Genomic DNA, 16,395 nt, shown 5'->3' with positions numbered 1-16,395 from the left:
CACCACGCTGGCTCCCACAGCACCGGTGTGACACCGGGCAGGGACCGGGACCACGCCGGGCTGGGCATGAGGCGACCGGGACGAGGACTGGTCAGTGCAGGAGCCGTCATCCCTTGGGACGGCTCTGCCACCATCCCTGTGGTGTCACCGTCCTGTCACCCTGGGTGTCCCTGCAGGGACAGCAGCGGTGGCCCTTGGAGCAGCCAGTGCCATGGGTGAGCCCAGAGGTGGCTCTGCGGGTTGGCAGTGGGGTGCACCAGGGCTGGGCTCGGGTGCGGAGGGCTCGGGGACGTCCCCTCCTGTCCCCAGTGTGCCCCGGGGGTACGCAGAGCTGGGGGCAGGCGATGCTGCTGAAGAGCTGCCGGGTGTCCCCTGGAATGCCCCTGGCGTGTCCCACACTGTGTCCCCCCCCAGCCCGAGGAGCTGTGACCCCCACCCTGAACACCCACCCCCCCGGCTCTGCTGGGCCCCCCCCAGCCACCCCATGCCTACGTGAGCGTGCAGGGCTGTGCACCCCGATGTCCCCACCCGTGGCAGGGTGCGGGGCTGGCAGCCGAGCCCCTGCAGCGCCCTGGGGGTGATTCCCCCCCCGGGGACCAGGGCTGCCTCGGGGACCGTCCCCTCCCCAGGGACTGGGGCTGATTTCGGCCTCGCCTGCCCCAAGGACAAGCCCTGCGAGCAGCGGGGATGTCCTGGCCACGGGGCAGGGTGGGGGTCCCGCCTGCTCCCTCCATCCTGGTCCACAGCACCCCGGGGTGCCAGGGAGCATCGCCGCCCACCGCGGGGGAGATTGGCAGCTCCCACCGCGTCCTTCCCCTGGTGAAGGGGTGGCCCCGGGGAGGGGGTTCTGGGGGTCCCGACAGCCACCCCGTGCTCACCCCCCTCCCCTTCCTGCCGGCAGCGGGGTGGGCCTGGCCCGAGCCCACTTTGAGAAGCAGCCCCCCTCCAACCTGCGGAAATCCAACTTCTTCCACTTCGTCCTGGCCATGTACGACCGGCAGGGCCAGCCCGTGGAGATCGAGCGCACCTCCTTCATCGACTTCGTGGAGAAGGAGCGGGTGAGACCCCCGGGGCCGGGGCTGTGGTGGGGACGGGGTTGTGGCGGGGCCGGGGTCTCTCTGCCCGGCCATCCCCCCGCTCGTGGAGGGGCGCGGGAGCCTGTGGTGCAGGGGCTGAGACCTCTCCCAAACTCATTGCACGTGTGGGGAGTTGCCGGGGCGGCTCCACAGCCCTGGGCCGGGCTGGGGCTGGCGGAGGGCTGCACCGAGAGGGGACCGCGATGTCCCCTCTCCTCCCCCCAGGAGCAGAACGGCGAGAAAACCAACAACGGGATCCACTACCGGCTCCAGCTGCTGTACAGCAACGGTGGGTGCCGGGGCCGGGGGGCGGGGGGGGCGTGGGCAGGGCTGACCCCTCCCCTCTCGCCGCAGGGCTCCGGACCGAGCAGGACCTCTACGTCCGCCTCATCGACTCCATGTCCAAGCAGGTAACGCCGGAGGGGGGGCGGCTGGGCTGGGGGCTAGCACCCCGACCCCATCGGCCACCGAGCACCCAGGGCCATCTGCACACGCGTGTGCACACGTGGGAGTGCCGGGCGGGCACGTGTGTGCGCCTGCACACGTGTGCGTGCATGCGGGTGTGCAAGGCCGGCAGTTCCTTCAGTGCACACGCATGCGGGTGTGCAAGGCCACGCAGCTGTGCATGCACAGGGGCACACGCGTGCACGGGCACACACGCATGCACACGTGCTCACGCACCCACGCGACTCCTTGGAGGTGTGCACGGCTGCACGCCCACCCGCGAGCGCTCCCTGCCCGGCCCCCCTCCCACCGGCTGCTCCCACCCCGGCTGCCATCGGGGTCACCCAGGGAGGGTCCGTGGGTCCGTGGCGCGGTGGCGGGGCACAGGCAGGGTGCCGGGAGGCGGTGGCACCCCCCTGCGCGCTCTCTCCCCCCCAGGCCATCATCTACGAGGGGCAGGACAAGAACCCAGAGATGTGCCGGGTCCTCCTCACCCACGAGATCATGTGCAGGTAGGTGGGGGTCCCGTGGGGGTCCCGTGGGGGTCTGGCGGCACCAGGGGGGTGCTGGGCTGGGCGGGCGGGCAGCGAGCGCTGCCTGCCCCAGCTGCCTGCTGCCAGCGCGGGGTCCCCCGTGCCCCATTAGCGCCGCTCTTGTTTACCACCCTCGTGCTCGGTGTTTGTGCAAATTAGCGCTCCGTGCCAGCGCGGCTAATTGATCTCCAGGAGCCGCGCTAACGATGCCAGGGCCGGGCCCCCCCTCCCTGCCGTGCTCCCCAGGGCCGGCACTGCCGTGTTTGTCGGCCAGCGGCGGCACAAGCCCGGCTCTGCCGTGTCCCCCATGGGTGACGTGGAGCCCCTGGGGGCTCCAGGGCACCCCCCGGTTGGACCCCCCCCTTAGCTTACTGAGCGTTTCCCAGGGCTGGGGTTCACCCTGAGCCCCAGAGAACCCCAAATCAGAGCCCAGCCCCATGGTGTGGGGTGGGGGTGGTAAGGGGGGTACCCCAGGGGTGCCCTCCCTGCCACGGCCCCCCATGCCCTGGCACCATGCAGCCAGTGTCCCTGTCCTGGGGGCCCCCCCCCAGCCCAGCACCCTGGGCCCTTGTGGGGCACCCGCCTGTCCCCTCTGCACCTCTGCCCCCCGCCCCATCCCGCCGTGGGGCAGGACCCCCCTGCTCTGCAGCAATGGTGGGGGGCACAAGGGTGGGAAAGGGGGGATCTGCCGGATTCTCCCCTGGGGGCTGGGGGGTGTGGGGCTGGCCCTGGCCCCCTCCCCGCTCCCCTCACACTGACTCCTCTCCCCGGCCGTGCCCAGCCGCTGCTGCGACAAGAAGAGCTGCGGGAACCGCAACGAGACCCCCTCCGACCCCGTCATCATCGACAGGTACCGGGACACCGGGCGTGGGGCCCCGCTGCTCCTCGCTGGGGCCGAGGGAGGGGGGCAGCAGCGGGGGGGACCCCCAGGGAGCTGGGGCGGGGCGTCCCCAGGGCTGGGGACCGGGTGCGAGCACTGCCTCGTTAGTGCTAATGAGCTGGGGGAACAGCGTGTGGGGGCTGGGAGGGCGCGCGGTGCACCCCGGTCCGGCACGCTGCGGTGGCTGCCGGCCCCGCGCCGGGCTGCGGTGACAGCCAGCCGTGACAGATGGGGAAAGCGCCGTTTGCCGTCAGCGCGGCACTTCCGACGCGCATCAAACAAATAAATAATACAGGCGGCATCCAGCCACTTCGGCGAGCGCCGGGGAACGCGTGGCAGCCCCGCTCCCGCGCCGAGGCCACGTGCCGCAGGGACACCCCGGTGCTGCACGGTGTCCCCAGGCGTGTGCCCCATGGTGAGGGATGCACCCGTCCTCCCTGCCGGGCTGGGACCCAGGGCACAGCGCCGAGGGGGGGCAGAAAGCCCAGCCCAGCACAGGCAGCGCTCGCTGGTGTGGGCATGGACACTGGGGCGGGCGTCTGTCTGTCTGTCTGCAGCCCTGTCTCTCTGCCCTCCCTGGACAGCATAGACCCCACCTCCCTCCATCCAGCCATCCTTCCCTCCATCCATCGCTCCTTCCATCCACCCCCCGTCTTTCTCCATCCCTCCATCCCTCCCTCCCTCCCTCCCTCCCTCCCTCCCTCCAGCCACTGTCCTTCTCCCTCCATCCATCCACCCATCCCTTCACCTGTCCTTTCCTTCCTCCCTCCTTTCTCCTCTCCCTCCCTCTCCCCCTCCCTTCTCCACCCCTCTCTCCGGCCCTTGGGCTGTTCCCCCACCCCCACACCCCACACATCTGTCCGTCTGTCCTTCTGTCCCTCCTCCCAGCGGGTCGTGTCCCCATCCCTCTGTCCCTGCGCAGGAGTCCTTCTCCATCTCCTGGCATGGTGGCACCTCCCTGGTGACGCCAAGCGAAGCCCAGGCTCTTTGAGGGTGCTGGGGGGTTTAGGGGTCCCGGCTCTCTCTGCAGGGCTCAGTCACCTCGGCACTGGGGCCGGGGGGACGTGGCGGGGAGGGTGGGGGCTGGCGGGCGCTGTGCCCCCTCCTCGCCTCACCCTGCCTGCAAGTGGGGTCCCTTGGTCCCAGGGGGGTCCCTGTGAGTGGCTTCCCCCTGCACCGAGTCCCCGGGGTGCTGGAGGGTGCCTGGGTCCCTGGGGCCAGGGGACGGCGCAGACCCTACTCACACAGCCCCTGTCCCCGACCCCCGGCTGACGCCGGCCCCGCTGCGGCAGGTCCCCGAGCCCCGGCCTCCCCCTGCCCCGCCGGCCCCCGCCAGCTGTGCCGCCCCCCCGCCGCCCCCGGCCAGCTGTGCCCCGGCCAGCTGTGGGGATCGCGGCCCCGGAACTGCCGGCACGGCCGCGGGATGCGGCTGCCGCGGCCCAGCCAAGACAAACCTCCCGGTGACGGCGTCCCAGAGTCCCCCCTCAACCTCCTTGTCCCGTGGGTGTCCTGGGTGCTGCACCCCGTGCTGGTGCTTTTGGGGTGCGCAGGGAGTCCCAGGGTGCCCTGTGACCCCCCTGTGCTGGAGGCTGGGGCTGAGCCCAGCCCTGGGTGCCTGTGGGGTGGGGGACGATCCGCGAGTGTCCCCCGAGCCCACCCCAGCCCCCTTCTCCCCAGGGACCCCCCGGGGCCGTGCTCCGGGGAGGTGACAACCCCGGGCTGGTGGCATCCCCATCCCTGTCCCTCTTCTGTGCTGAGGGCAGCCAGGGGCTTCCCCCGTGCCCCCGCGTCTTCCTCCGTCCCCCGGGCCCGCGGGGGTCACCCGGGGCCAGGCGGGTCCCCAGCCCGCCGCCCGCTCCCCCCGGCCCCCCCAGCCCCGCTCCCCAGCCCGACGCCCAGCCCCACTGGTTTAGAGAGCCAGATAAGTGCCCTATCAACATGTTAATCAAATTACTTAGGAGCTAAAATTGACGCTTTTCATTAATTATACAAGATTATTCTAATTGCAAATTCAAATTTATGCGCTCGGAACAGAAGGTGTTCGGCAGCAGCGCCGGGAATTTGCATATTAAATGGGGAGCGCTGTGCATTAGGGATGCTAATGCATGCACAGCGCCTGTATTTTTAACTCCCGGGCCCATATGTGCGGCTGCCGCTCGGGGGGGACGAGGCCGACCTGGGGTTCAGGATTATCCCCCCCCAGCAGCGCAGAGCCGGGGCCGGGGGGCTGGGGGGGTCGGGCGGGTCGGGGGGTCCCCCCCAGCCCCACGCTGCCCCTGTCAATCTCCTGGCGGGGGGGGGGGGGTGTTTTCCTGCCGTTTTCCAGCTCCTTCCTTCCCCTGATTACCACCTGCCAGGCGGCGGGTGAGGGGGGGACACGGGGGGTCCCCCTCTTCCTGCCCCTTGCCCGGGAAAACCGTCCCCCCGTGGGCAGCATCCCGGGTGTGGGAGCCGCTCTCCGTGTGCCCCAGCACTGGCCGAGGGGAGGACCCCCCCCAGGGGCACGGTCTGGGGGTGCCCTTTCTGCTCAGGGGTCCCACAGGTGCCCAGAGTCCCCTGGGGAGGCCCAATGGCCCCAGGGGCTGTGTGCCCCCCGGCCCGTGCCCACCGTGCCCCCCAGGGATGGGGCTGGAGGGGGTTTGGGGCTGGGGAGGCTGCGCCCACTGCTCCCATCCCTGCACCTGCATCCGAGGGGGTCCCAGGGGTGCCCACGTCCCCGGGTGCCCCATTGCCCCTGGGGGTCCCGTCCTCCCTCCAGCCTCCACCAGCAGCTAACAGGGCCCTGGGAACCTTCCCGCCGGGTGCCTGTGCCCCCTCCTGCCCGCCCCGTCCCACCCCAGCCCCGCTGCAGCCCTCGGGGAGGGGGCCAGGGGGGCCGAAGCAGGGGGCTGGAGCAGGGTGCTGGGCTGGGGTGCTGGGGTGCGATACAAAGGCAGGGTGCTGGATCAGGATGTTGGGGTAGGGTGCCAGGGGCGGATGCTCAGATGAGATGCCAGGGCAGGCTGCCGAGACGGGATGGGGCAGGATGGGACGCTGGGATGGGGACAGGATGGCACAGTGGGATGGGACAGGGTGGCACACTGGGATGGGGCAGGATGGCACAGTGGGATGGGGACAGGATGGCACAGTGGGATGGGGCAGGATGGCACAGTGGGATGGGGACAGGATGGTACGGTGGGATGGGGAGAGGATGGTACAGTGGGATGGGGCAGGATGGCACAGTGGGATGGGACAGGGTGGCACACTGGGATGGGGCAGGATGGCACAGTGGGATGGGGACAGGATGGCACAGTGGGATGGGGCAGGATGGCACAGTGGGATGGGGACAGGATGGTACGGTGGGATGGGGAGAGGATGGTACGGTGGGATGGGGCAGGATGGCACAGTGGGATGGGACAGGGTGGCACACTGGGATGGGGCAGGATGGCACAGTGGGATGGGGACAGGATGGCACAGTGGGATGGGACAGGGTGGCACACTGGGATAGGGACAGGTGGCACAGTGGGATGGGGACAGGATGACACGCTGGGATGGGGACAGGATGGCACAGAGGGATGGGGCTGGATGGCACAGAGGGATGGGGCTGGATGGCATGCTGGGATGGGGACAGGATGACACGCTGGGATGGGGACAGGATGGCACAGTGGGATGGGGACAGGCGGCACAGTGGGATGCACCAGCCCCGTGCAGTGCCCAGGCCCTGCCGCAGGGCTGCCTGCGTGGGCAGGGCAGAGCCCCGGCGCATCGGCGAGGGGGCCGGGCTGCCCCGAGCCAGGCCAGTGGCGGGAGGTGGCACAGGGGGACACGGTGGCCTGGCACGGCACAGTGCCCTGGCACGGTGGGGTGACCTGGCAGAGCTCGGGGACTTACCATGCTGTGGTGACTCGGCAGTGACCTGGCGCCGTGCAGTCAGCGGGGCCGGTGCAGTGAGCTGGCGCAGTGCGGTGCTGTGCCACAGCAAAGTGAGCTGGCACAGCGTGGTGTGTGTGTGTGTGTGCCACGTGTGTGTGCAGGGTGAGCGTGCCCGTGTGCCCGTGTGTGGCCACGCTGGGTGCCCGTGGCTGTGCCTGTCTTTGGCCGTGCACCGTGGGGTGGCCCATGGCTGGGGACGGGGACAGCGGGTCTCACCCCGGTGCCCAAAAATGCATGGGGTGGGAGTCCCGGTGTGCACCCAGGTGTGCGCAGGGGCACCCCACCCAGGGAGATCCCGGGGGGACGTCCTGGGGGACCACGTCTGGCCGTGCCCCCAAGCGTGGGTCCGTGATCCCCACGCGTGTGCGCCGTGATCCCCACGCGTGTGCGCCGTGATCCCCACGCGTGTGCACCGTGATCCCCACGCGCTCTCCTCCCGTCCCACCCCTAGCGTGAGCGCTGCCGCTGCCGCCCATTAATTATTGAGGGGCCGAGGCTGATTACGGGGCTGTGGACAAGCAGCCTGAATATTTCATCAGCTCGTCCTCCTGCCCGCCCATCTTCCTTCGGGGATGCTGCCTGGCACCTGCCAGACCCCCGTGGGTGGGGAGAGGCAGCACCCCACACAGGCGGGGGGTCCCACGGGACGTCCCGGGGTCCCTGCAGCCGCGCAGTGCACGTGCGTGCACGCGGCGTGTGTTTTCGTCTGTGCGCACCTCTGCATGGTGCGTGCACACGTGTGTGTCACGGGACACCGTGCATGGTGGGGAGCACCCGCGCACGTCTCCAGTGCATGGTGTGACATGCAGGGTGCTACCTCCATTTGGGGACAGCAGGGGCTCTCACCCCTGCTTTGCTCCAGCGCCAGGAACCAAGGGATGGAGTGGGGGGGTGGGGGGAGACATCGTGGAGACCCCCTGGTTTGCCGGCACCGACCACTGGGTTCTTTCCTTCCATCCCAGGTTTTTCCTCAAGTTTTTCCTCAAATGCAACCAAAACTGCCTGAAGAATGCGGGGAACCCCCGGGATATGCGGCGCTTCCAGGTGAGCACCGGGATCCCCCCCACTCCAAACCCTGCCCCGCACACTGGGGTGCAGGAGGGGATGGGGTTGGAGACCTCCTATATTTTCCCAAAGGGGTCGAGGGGAATTAGGGACTCGATTCCCCGAATGGGGAATCGAGTCCCTAATTCCCCTCGACCCCTTTGCAAACCCCGATTCCCCTTGCCCCCCCTGCAGCCCCCAGCTCCCCTCGCCCCCCCCGCACACTCCCCCCGTGCCCCTGCCCGCAGCCCAGCTCTCCCCACAGCAGCTGGAGGTTCGGGAGCGGAGCAGAGGGGGGGGGGGGTCCGGCCCGTCCCCCACCCAGCACGGGCGCCTTCATTAGGGCCTCTCGTAAAGATATGATAATTGTGACATTTTTACATGATTAACGACCTATCCAATTTGCATAGCGCCAAGCAGCTCCGGGAGAGCAGCCAAGTCCATGCCGGAGGGGGGGAGCGGGTGCGGGGGGGGGTGGGGGGGCGTGCAGGGGATGGGCTGGGGTGTCCCCTGGGGTCCGGGGTCCCCCCGGCCGGTGACACGGTGACAGGCTGGTGCTGACGCCGGGGCAGTGCCAGGGCCGGTGCGTGCTGCACAGTTATGGGGGCACACGTAGGTATGCACACACGCGCACGCACACGTATGCATGCACGTGTGCTCCTGCAGGCACATAGACGTGCCCACGCACATCCCTGGGCACGTGCACGTGTGTGCACACCCATGCACACGCAGGCGTGCACGGCCACACAGCTGCAGATTTGCACACGCGTGTCACCACCAAGGCGTGGAGGGTCCGGAAGGCACCTGTGACAGTCCCGGGATGCTCAGGGGTGCGGGGGGGACACTAGAGACAAGCACGGGGACCCGTGACATACCCGTGGGGGGGAGGACCCTGCAGGGGTCCCCGTGGGAAAGGGCGCGTCAGCCCCCATCCTCTGCAGTGGCCCCGGGGCCGGGCAGCGGCGCGGCCGTGGGGCGCGGGGGGACGGTGGCCCTGAGCCGGCTGTCCCGCAGGTGGTCGTGTCGACGACGGTGAACGTGGACGGCCACGTCCTGGCCGTGTCCGACAACATGTTCGTCCACAACAACTCCAAGCACGGGCGGCGGGCACGGCGCCTCGACCCCTCCGAAGGTGAGTCCCTGCCGGGCGCCCAGCGTGCCCGCGCACACGGAGCACGTGTCCACGCACACGCGTGTGCCGTGCCCCAGCACGTGTGCATGGCCATGCGGAGGGGCAGACGCACGTCCATGCCAGTGGGTGCTGCTCCTACGGCAGCATCCCCTGCCCCGGCCGTGCCGGAGCCGGCCCCACAGCCATGCGTGCCCCACGCTGCCAGGGCAGCCCCGGCAGCCCCGGCGGCCGTGTCCCCGTGCCGGGACCCCCGCGGGGACGTGCCTGCGCCCAGCTCTGCCCCACACCGCTCGGAGGCCGCAGCTCCCCCGGCCCTGGCACCTCCCTGCCGGGTGCAGTGGGCACCCCGGGCAGCCCTGAAGGGGGGCACCCAGCCCCGTGTTTATGCCTTGTACGTCTGTCCGGCCGCCCAGCACACACACACGGCCTCTCCATCCACCCGCCGTGCAGCTGCGTTTTCTGTCTGTCCCTTCGTCCCACCGTCTGTCCCACGCGTGCAGGCTGTCCTGCCCTCCCGGGTGCTTTCTGTCTGTCCACCGCTCTGTCCGTCCGTGCACCCACCGTGTCTGTCTGTGTCCTTCTGTCCAAAGCATACGTGCCCTGTCCGCCCGTCTGACCTGTTTGCTCTCTGTCCGTCTGTCCTGTGCATGCTCTTTCCACCCCCCCGCCGTCCCCTGCACACGCTCTCCCCCACCACCCCCATCCCCTCCCCACCGTCCCCATCTGTCCCCCACGGCCTGGTCCCCCCCATCCCACAGTGCCAGCCCGCCCGTGCCCCCCGTCCCCTGCTCCCGCCTGGCGTCTGTCCGTGTCCGTGCATCCATGGCCGCCCGTGTCTGTCCCCCGCCCCTCGCCACTGCCTGGTTCTCACTCTGCCTCTGCTCTCCCTCTCTGCCTTCTCTCCCCCAGCCTCGCGCCCCCGGCCCCGACCCCGGCGCCCCCCGCTCCCGCCCCGCGCGCCCCCACACTCACTGCTGCCCTGTCTCTCCCCTCCCGCCCGAAGCAGCCACCCCCTGCATCAAAGCCATCAGCCCCAGCGAGGGCTGGACCACCGGAGGTGCCACCGTCATCGTCATCGGGGACAACTTCTTCGACGGGCTGCAGGTCGTCTTCGGCACCATGCTGGTGTGGAGCGAGGTAGGGGGATGCAGGGGGGGCGGCGGGGGGCTGGCGGGACCCTCCCGGCCGCGGGCTGAGCCCCGTCTCGCCCCGCAGCTCATCACGCCTCACGCCATCCGGGTGCAGACCCCCCCGCGGCACATCCCCGGCGTGGTGGAGGTGACGCTCTCCTACAAGTCCAAGCAGTTCTGCAAGGGCGCTCCGGGACGCTTCGTCTACACCGGTGAGGGGCGCAGACCCCCGGGAAGGGGACGCAGACCCCCGGGACAGCGCCCAGGGGATCCCCGTGCCCGCTGCCCGCCCCCGGGCACAGCCCTGCCCTGACCGGGGCCCCCCCGCCACGGCCCTGCTGCAGGGACAGGGCGAGGGGGTGGGCAGGGTGCAAGGGGACGGGCGTAGGGCAAGGGTCTGGGGTAGGGCAGGGTTAGGGGCAGGAGGGGTTTGGGGGGCAGGGTTGTGACTAGGGGATCATGCACACAGGGGTGTGAGCAGGGCAGCGTGCGGCGGAGGATCGGTCCCACCATGGTGGCCACATGCCGTGTGCCGAGGCACGTTGCCGCCGGCTCGGGCAGTCTCCTCACCCCGTGCAGCTCCGTGCCGTGCAGCGCATCACCCCGGCTCCTGCCCCGCTCCGGCACCGTCCCGTCCCCTCGGGACCCCCGCAGCAGGGATGGGGGACAGGGGGTGGGAGAGGAAGGGGTGCAGGGGCTGTTGGCATGGGTGGGGGACATGGGGGACAGCTGGGGTGTCCCTGCGGGAGGTGGGGTTCTCCCCCCTGCTACGCCACAGCTCAGCCCTGCGCCCCACAGTCCGTGCCTCAGTTTCCCCATGTGGACAGGGCAGGGGGCCGGGGCGGCCCCCGCACACAGCAGCCACTGAGCCCCTCTCTCTCGGCAGCGCTGAATGAGCCCACCATCGACTACGGGTTCCAGCGGCTGCAGAAGGTCATCCCCCGGCACCCCGGGGACCCCGAGCGCCTCCCCAAGGTAGGGACCCCCTGCCCAGGGTTTGGCACGGTCACTCTGCTGCGCCCGGTGACGCCCTTGGGTGCCGGCAGGGACACGCCATCTCCCATGGGTGCTGGGCACCACCTCACCCAGACCCAGGGGTCTTCCCTGGCAGTGCCAGAGGACCAAGGGACAGGGAGGGGGACGCAGAGCCCCTGTGTCCCCCCCGGCGCCGGGAGCAGCCTCTGGGCTGGCCTGGCTCCCCGACCCTCAGCTCCCGCTGTCTGCGGGTGTCCGTGCTATTTGCCCCCCCGGCAGAGCCCAGGGCAGGGGGGGCCATGGGGGGGACGCAGGGAGGGTCACAGGGGGACGCAATGGGTCCCTGCTGGGTCCCAGCCCCGTGGGTCCGCTGTGGGATGCTGGGCAGCGCTGGGCTGGGGCTCTGGGCATCGCACGGCAGCTCGGGGAGGTGCTGGCGTGGGGCTGTGTCACCGGCGCGGGGACGTGGCGGGGTGGCGGGGCAGGGTGCCTGCGTGTCCCCCGTGTGCAGACGGGGCCGGGGCGGGGGTGCGGGCCCCCCCTGAGCCCCGTCCCGCTCCCTGCCCAGGAGGTCCTGCTGAAGCGGGCGGCCGACCTGGTGGAGGCTCTCTACGGGATGCCGCACAGCAACCAGGTACCGCGGCCCCCCCGCCCGCCGGCCCCCCCGGCTCGTCCCACCCTCCTGCCCCCGGCCCCCCACCCTGCCCGCTCGGCGGGGTGTGCACCCCGAGCCCGTGGCGCTGGAGCGGGGACGCAGGAGCCGGCCCCGGGCTCCCGGCCCCACATCTGCTTCACATCAGGATTCCTCGGGCGCTGAGTCAGCGCTGTGGGCCCCCCGAGCCCCCCTGCGGGGGAAGGGGAGCCGCCGGGTCAGGCCGTGGGGCTGGCGCCTCCAAAGCCACCTTTGTTCCCACGTCCTTCCTGGCCGGCGGCACGAGCTGGGGGGTCTCGGTCCCCCCTGCCCCATCGCTGCCCTGCACAGCCCGTCCTGTGCCCTGGGGACGCTCGGGGTGCCCTGGGAGGTGACACGAGCTGGGGCGGTCTCAGCCCCCCCTGCCCCATCGCTGCCCAGCACAGCCGTGGGGTCACTCCAGGCTCCGCGTGCCGTGGGGTGACACCGTCCCCGTGTCCCTCCCCGTCCCAGGACATCATCCTGAAGCGAGCGTCAGACATCGCCGAGGCGCTGTACAGCGTCCCCCGCAACCCCGGCCAGCTCTCCTCGCTGGCCGGCACCCACGGCCCCGCCGGCATGATGGGGGTGAACTCCTTCGGCAGCCAGCTGGCCGTCAACATTGGCGACTCGCCGCAGGGCACCGAGCAAGGTGGGCTGGGGGCCGCGCTGGGCAGCGGGAGGGGGTCCCTGCCCGTCCCATGCCACCCCCGGCCCCTCTCGCCCGCAGGCTACTCCCGAAACACGGGCAGCGTCTCGCCGCGGGGCTACGTGCCCAGCTCCACGCCGCAGCAGAGCAGCTACAGCGGCGCCGCCGGCATCAACGGCTACGGCAGCGGCACCATGGCCAGCCTGGGGGTGCCCGGTTCCCCCAGCTTCCTCAACGGCTCCACCGCCAACTCCCCCTACGCCAGTGAGTTGGTGCCCCGGGGTGTCCCCAGAGCCATGCACCAGCCCTGGGGTGTCCCCAGAGCCGTGCACCAGCCCCGGGGCGTCCCCAAAGCCGTGCACCAGCCCCGGGGCGTCCCCAAAGCCATGCAGCAGCCCTGAGGTGTCCCCAAAGCCGTGCACCAGTCCTGGGGCGTCCCCAGAGCCATGCAGCAGCCCTGAGGTGTCCCCAAAGCCGTGCACCAGCCCTGGGGTGTCCCCAAAGCTGTGCACCAGCCCCTGGGCGTCCCCAAAGCCGTGCACCAGCCCCAGGGTGTCCCCAAAGCCATGCACCAGCCCCAGGGTGTCCCCAGAGCTGTGCACCAGCCCCCAGGTGTCCCCAAAGCCATGCACCAGCCCCGGGGCGTCCCCAAAGCCGTGCACCAGCCCTGAGGTGTCCCCAAAGCCGTGCACCAGCCCCGGGGTGTCCCCAAAGCCGTGCACCAGCCCTGAGGTGTCCCCAAAGCCATGCACCAGCCCCAGGGTGTCCCCAGAGCCGTGCACCAGCCCTGAGGTGTCCCCAAAGCCATGCACCAGCCCCAGGGTGTCCCCAGAGCCATGCAGCAGCCCTGAGGTGTCCCCAAAGCCGTGCACCAGCCCTGGGGTGTCCCCAAAGCCATGCACCAGCCCCCGGGCGTCCCCAAAGCCATGCACCAGCCCCGGGGCGTCCCCAAAGCCGTGCACCAGCCCCGGGGCGTCCCCAAGGCCATGCATCAGCCCCAGGGCATCCCCAAAGCCATGCACCAGCCCTGGGGTGTCCCCAAAGCTGTGCAGCGGTCCCGGGGCATCCCCAAAGCCGTGCACCAGTGCCGGGGTGTCCCCAAAGCTGGCTGCAAGGGCAAGGGGGAAGTGGGAGCACAGTGACCTGAGCTGAGACAGCCCCAGCCCCAGCCCCAGCCCCAGCCCTTGCAAGCTGGGTCCCACGCGGTGTCACCGGAGTGTGCTGGCATCCCGCACGGGGAGCGATGCCCTGTCCCCAGCTCTGCCCGGCCTGAGTGGGTCTCTCCCCGCAGTCATGCCCGCCAGCCCCCCGCTCGGCGCCTCCTCCATCACGCTCCCGTCGGGCACCAACGCCTCCACCCCCTCCGGGGTCTTCTCCTTCTCCCCCGTCAACATGATCTCGGCGGTGAAGCAGAAAAGCGCCTTCGCCCCCGTGGTGCGGCCGCAGACCTCCCCGCCGCCCGCCTGCGCCAGCACCAGCGGCAGCAGCCTGCAAGGTGAGCCCAGTGCGGGCAGGGCTGCCCTCACCTGCCCGCGGCTCCCTGCCCACCCCAGCCCACCCGCGGATCCCCCTTGCCCCGCGGAGGGGGGGTCCCGGCGGCACCCTGCCCACCCTGCTCTCTGCATCCTGCCCAAGCAGGTGCTTGCCTGCAGCCTTGCAGATCCCTTCCCGCAGGCTGCCTGCGCTCTCCTGCCTGCACCCCTGCCTGACTCCACGCCTCCTCCCTGCGCCCAGGGCATGGCCGGGGCTGCACCGCAGGGATGGGTGCACCATGCCACCCTTGTCCCCCAGGCCCACCGCTCTCCCCCACCCTCGGCTCACCCTCTCTCTCTGCCTCCCTCCCTCCCGCCGCCCAGACCCAGCTTTTGAGGACTCAGACAAGTTCCACACGCCTGCGCGGCCGCTCCAGGGACTAGCCTATTCCTAAGCACAGTAGGTCCTGGGATGCACGGGCCCCCCATCCCGCTGGGACGGGCAGGGGGAGCGGGGCCAAGGAGGGCAGGGACCCCCCGCCCCGGCATGCCCACCCCTCGCCTTCCCTTGCAGCCGTGCCAGGCCGCCTCGTGCTGCCCATGTGAGCCAGGACGGCGCCGGAGCCGCGACATGGACCGGGACTGAGCGTGGCCTCGCAGCCCAGTGGTGCCGGCCCCTCCGACCCGCTCCCAGGGGCTCCTGCCGGGGTCAGGGCACGTGGGGCTGCGGGACCCCCCACCCTGCTGCCCTGTGGTCGCCTCAGCCCGGTCCTGCAGAGCTTGGCCCCCTCGCAGGACGGGGGCTGCACCCCCCAGCGGGGCATCCCTGGGGTGGGGGGGTGACCCCAGCCAGGGCCAGCGCTGGCATGGCTTGGCACGGGTCGGCTCGGCAGGCAGCCCCTCCTGGGGCCAGAGAGGGGCCTTGGGGGGAGCCCCCGGGAATGACCCAAACGCTCTGGGTTTAGCCTCAGAAAGACACCGAGACCCGCGGGGGCGGCAGCAGCAGAAGCCGCGGGCAGGATGCTCGGCGGCAGGAGGGATGGGTGCTCCGGGGTGGGAGGGATGGGTGCTCCGGGGCAGGAGGGGGGGATGTTCCAAGGCAGGATGGATGCTCTGGGGCAGGAGGGGTACTCCGGGGAGGGACGGATGCTCCGGGAGGGGATGGTGGGATGTTCCAGGGCAGGATGGATGCCCCAGGGCGGGAGGGATGCTCTGGGGCAGGGTGGATGCTCGGGGGTGGGATGGATGCTCCAATGTGACCCAGCTTCCCCCACGCTTCCCGGCTCTCTCACCACCATGGCCAGCACTCTCTCCCCAGATGTGCAGCTCCACATCTGGAGCCGCCCACCCGCAGCTCCCGGGCAGCCGAGGCCGGATCTCTGCCTGCCCCCGCGCAGGATCGGGGCCTTGGCGCTGCCCGGGCAGGGGGTCTGGGCCGCCCTGGCCCACCGACCCGAGCCCCGGCGTGGGGACGGCCCCGTTCCCGGCCCCATCAGCCGCCGGGGCTGGCTGCCCCAGGACACAACCGCAGCTCTTTTCTCATTATTATCACTATTATTATTAATATTAATATTATTATTATTTTTAGCAGCAGGCGCGGCAGTGGGCAGGGGCTCTGGCAGGGCAGGCAGGAGACCCCCCGGCCCTGGCATTGCCTCCCCCCGCCGGGGTTTTCCCTGTCCTCCCAGCCGGGAGGGAGCGGCCGGGAATTTTGTAAATAAAGAAAAAGGGAAAAAAACCCACCCCACTCCCCCCTGCCCGTATCCCACCCGTAGGGGTGGCCCGTGTCCCCCCGCCATGTCTCGTGCTGCCGTGTGCCGCAGCAATGGTGACGCCGCCGTGCCCTGCCCGGGGTGACCACGGGGGTCCTGGGGCTGGGGACATCCCCCTCCGGGGTCCCGGTCCCCCCGCGGCGGTGGCGCAGGACGGCAGTGCCGGGGTCCCTCGGAGCAGGGGGGCTTTCTGACATGGAAATAAAAGGCCTTGCAGAAGGACACCGGCTCCGGGGGTCTGTAAGCAGGGAAGGGGGCGGCGCGCAGGGACACCCCCGGGGTCGGTGACACCAGCCCGAATGCGTGGGGGTCCCGGCTGATACAGCCCCAGGGAGAGAGGATGGGGGGGCTTCACCCGCGCCTCCCCCCAGCACCAGGCTGCCTTGTTCTGGCAGCACCTACCCTGCACCCCACAGCCCCCCGGGGTCCTGCCCCCGCACCCCGAGCAGCTCGGGGTCCCAGCGGTGGTCCCACCCCACCCCAGCTGGAAGCGCTCAGCCCCGGCTCGGCCCCCCAGCTTGTTCCCATTGCCGGAGTCCCGGAAAGGCGGGCGCAGCGCTCCCTCCCACGCCGGACCCGTGGGACCCCCGGGCAGCTGCCCCGCGCCCCCCCCCGCCCTGCGGGGTCAGACCCCCCAGAGGGACGTGGGGTCATGTCCCCATCCCGGCCCACGGCCCCTCAGGCACCCCCCAAGCCTCGACCGGGC

General features: G+C 70.8%; 1 protein-coding gene across 2 annotated transcripts; it reads left to right on the top strand.

Moving 5' to 3' along the window:
• The first annotated feature begins 916 nt into the window (after nt 1–916).
• Nucleotides 917–15,911, top strand: EBF4 (EBF family member 4). Of its 2 annotated transcripts, XM_075148299.1 has the most exons (16): nt 917–1,058; nt 1,302–1,365; nt 1,431–1,486; nt 1,959–2,032; nt 2,835–2,903; nt 7,808–7,889; nt 8,904–9,021; nt 10,025–10,158; nt 10,237–10,363; nt 11,038–11,126; nt 11,695–11,760; nt 12,271–12,448; nt 12,527–12,709; nt 13,737–13,940; nt 14,302–14,377; nt 14,492–15,911. In XM_075148299.1, exons 1-15 carry the CDS (start codon nt 987–989, stop codon nt 14,370–14,372), a joined length of 1,587 nt encoding a protein of 528 aa, XP_075004400.1. In that variant the 5' UTR covers nt 917–986; the 3' UTR covers nt 14,373–14,377; nt 14,492–15,911. The 2 variants fall into 2 exon arrangements, with proteins under 2 accessions (XP_075004400.1, XP_075004399.1); XM_075148298.1 differs by having other exon boundaries at nt 10,025–10,363.
• Nucleotides 15,912–16,395: the final 484 nt, after the last annotated feature.

This window comes from Calonectris borealis, chromosome 4 (assembly GCF_964195595.1).
Source record: "Calonectris borealis chromosome 4, bCalBor7.hap1.2, whole genome shotgun sequence".
NCBI lineage: Eukaryota > Metazoa > Chordata > Aves > Procellariiformes > Procellariidae > Calonectris > Calonectris borealis.
The sequence above is the reverse complement of the archived record's forward strand: the minus strand, read 5'-3'. Positions and strand labels throughout refer to the sequence as shown.

Bases quoted from the DNA above. Each gene is read 5' to 3' on its own strand.
- EBF4 (XM_075148298.1), top strand. From the start codon at position 987: ATGTACGACCGGCAGGGCCAGCCCGTGGAGATCGAGCGCACCTCCTTC. The intron at 1,366-1,430 runs GTGGGTGCCGGG...CTCTCGCCGCAG, and splicing joins CCAGCTGCTGTACAGCAACG to GGCTCCGGACCGAGCAGGAC. The intron at 2,904-7,807 runs GTACCGGGACAC...CTTCCATCCCAG, and splicing joins GACCCCGTCATCATCGACAG to GTTTTTCCTCAAGTTTTTCC.